Source organism: Penaeus chinensis, chromosome 28 (genome assembly GCF_019202785.1).
Source record: "Penaeus chinensis breed Huanghai No. 1 chromosome 28, ASM1920278v2, whole genome shotgun sequence".
Taxonomy (NCBI): Eukaryota; Metazoa; Arthropoda; class Malacostraca; order Decapoda; family Penaeidae; genus Penaeus; species Penaeus chinensis.
In genome coordinates this window covers 1,372,225-1,374,724 of record NC_061846.1, presented here as the reverse complement: position 1 = coordinate 1,374,724, position 2,500 = coordinate 1,372,225, and the positions used below count along the sequence as shown (strand labels likewise).

General features: G+C 36.4%; 1 protein-coding gene across 1 annotated transcript in view; it reads left to right on the top strand.

Moving 5' to 3' along the window:
• The window catches only part of LOC125039843, a 16,867-nt gene that overhangs the window by 10,282 nt on the left and 4,085 nt on the right, over positions 1-2,500 (top strand). Inside the window, exons 6-7 of the mRNA XM_047634152.1 lie at positions 1,573-1,883; positions 2,348-2,458. Coding sequence (XP_047490108.1) covers positions 1,573-1,883; positions 2,348-2,458 — 422 coding nt within the window. The remainder of the gene's footprint in view (positions 1-1,572; positions 1,884-2,347; positions 2,459-2,500) is intronic.

The following is a 2,500-nucleotide window of genomic DNA, read 5'->3' as shown; positions in this document are numbered from 1 at the left end:
CTCTATCTCTATCTCTATCTCTATCTCTATCTCTATCTCTATCTCTATCTCTATCTCTATCTCTATCTCTATCTCTATCTCTATCTCTATCTCTATCTCTATCTCTATCTCTATCTCTATCTCTATCTCTATCTCTATCTCTATCTCTATCTCTATCTCTATCTCTATCTCTATCTCTATCTCTATCTCTATCTCTATCTCTATCTCTATCTCTATCTCTATCTCTATCTCTATCTCTATCTCTATCTCTATCTCTATCTCTATCTCTATCTCTATCTCTATCTCTATCTCTATCTCTATCTCTATCTCTATCTCTATCTCTATCTCTATCTCTATCTCTATCTCTATCTCTATCTCTATCTCTATCTCTATCTCTATCTCTATCTCTATCTCTATCTCTATCTCTATCTCTATCTCTATCTCTATCTCTATCTCTATCTCTATCTCTATCTCTATCTCTATCTCTATCTCTATCTCTATCTCTATCTCTATCTCTATCTCTATCTCTATCTCTATCTCTATCTCTATCTCTATCTCTATCTCTATCTCTATCTCTATCTCTATCTCTATCTCTATCTCTATCTCTATCTCTATCTCTATCTCTATCTCTATCTCTATCTCTATCTCTATCTCTATCTCTATCTCTATCTCTATCTCTATCTCTATCTCTATCTCTATCTCTATCTCTATCTCTATCTCTATCTCTATCTCTATCTCTATCTCTCTCTCTCTCTCTCTCTCTCTCTCTCTCTCTCTCTCTCTCTCTCTCTCTATCTCTATCTCTATCTCTATCTCTATCTCTATCTCTATCTCTATCTCTATCTCTATCTCTATCTCTATCTCTATCTCTATCTCTATCTCTATCTCTATCTCTATCTCTATCTCTATCTCTATCTCTATCTCTATCTCTATCTCTATCTCTATCTCTATCTCTATCTCTATCTCTATCTCTATCTCTATCTCTATCTCTATCTCTATCTCTATCTCTATCTCTATCTCTATCTCTATCTCTATCTCTATCTCTATCTCTATCTCTATCTCTATCTCTATCTCTATCTCTATCTCTATCTCTATCTCTATCTCTATCTCTATCTCTATCTCTATCTCTATCTCTATCTCTATCTCTATCTCTATCTCTATCTCTATCTCTATCTCTATCTCTATCTCTATCTCTATCTCTATCTCTATCTCTATCTCTATCTCTATCTCTATCTCTATCTCTATCTCTATCTCTATCTCTATCTCTATCTCTATCTCTATCTCTATCTCTATCTCTATCTCTATCTCTATCTCTATCTCTATCTCTATCTCTATCTCTATCTCTATCTCTATCTCTATCTCTATCTCTATCTCTATCTCTATCTCTATCTCTATCTCTATCTCTATCTCTATCTCTATCTCTATCTCTATCTCTATCTCTATCTCTATCTCTATCTCTATCTCTATCTCTATCTCTATCTCTATCTCTATCTCTATCTCTATCTCTATCTCTCTCTTTATTGCCCTTTTCCTCTTCTCTTGTATCATTTCTCTCCTGTTATATCTTTCATCTTTTTTCTTCTCTACTCCTAGCATTTATTTCTTAGTATATTATTTCTATCTTTCTCTCTTTACTCTTCTCTTATATTATCTCCTCCTTTATTGCCCCTCTTCTCTTCTTTTCTCCCCTTTTATCACCCCTTCTCTTTATCTCCCCTTCTGCAGGTGGTAAAGGCACTGGGATACAACATACCAGTCCAAGAGTTTTCCTCACTCCTCCGAGACGACCCTAAGCAGTACTTCTCAAATGCTGATGACTTGCTTGCTGCCTTCAGAGTCATGGCGAAGGAGATTGAGCCGAAGATGCTCGGGCTCTTTGCTGAGCTTCCAAAGATAGAACTGGAGTAAGTTAGAGTTTTTAGAAGCTTAAGTAAGAGCTAGAATTATGAAGTGCTGATGTAGCAATGGACAGATGGAAATTAAGAGCTAAAAGAAGGAAACAAGAAAGAGTTTGTGTAAAGCTTAGGAGATGGAGACTGGGACCCAAGGTACTTTGAACCTCAGCCCTCACCTCAACTAATTCAGCATGGGTTATTCCTCTCCCTTTCCTTTTCCTTCTCCTCTTCATTCCCTTCTTCTGAGAGCTGTGCTGAAAGGATGAAAGGCTGGCTTTGTGTTAAACTGGGGTCACATCGGATTCTATTCCTAGATCTAAGTATATGTGTATATGTACATGTGAGTGTGTGTGTGTGTTTAATCAAAGATATTTTATATTTACTGATTTGTATATTGGTAAATTACATGGGAAAACTTCACCTTTGGAAAACATGACTGTAATCCCTCATAATCTTTATTTGCTTCACCTCAGGATAGAAGGCGACCCAAATCCAAACAAAATTGGAGCTTTTTATGAAGCGGGCTCGTACGATGGAACACGAGGGGGAATTTTCCAAGTCGGCATACATCACTTTGACACAGTGTAAGTTATTAAGACATTCTTGGATAAACTGATTCTAGCTAT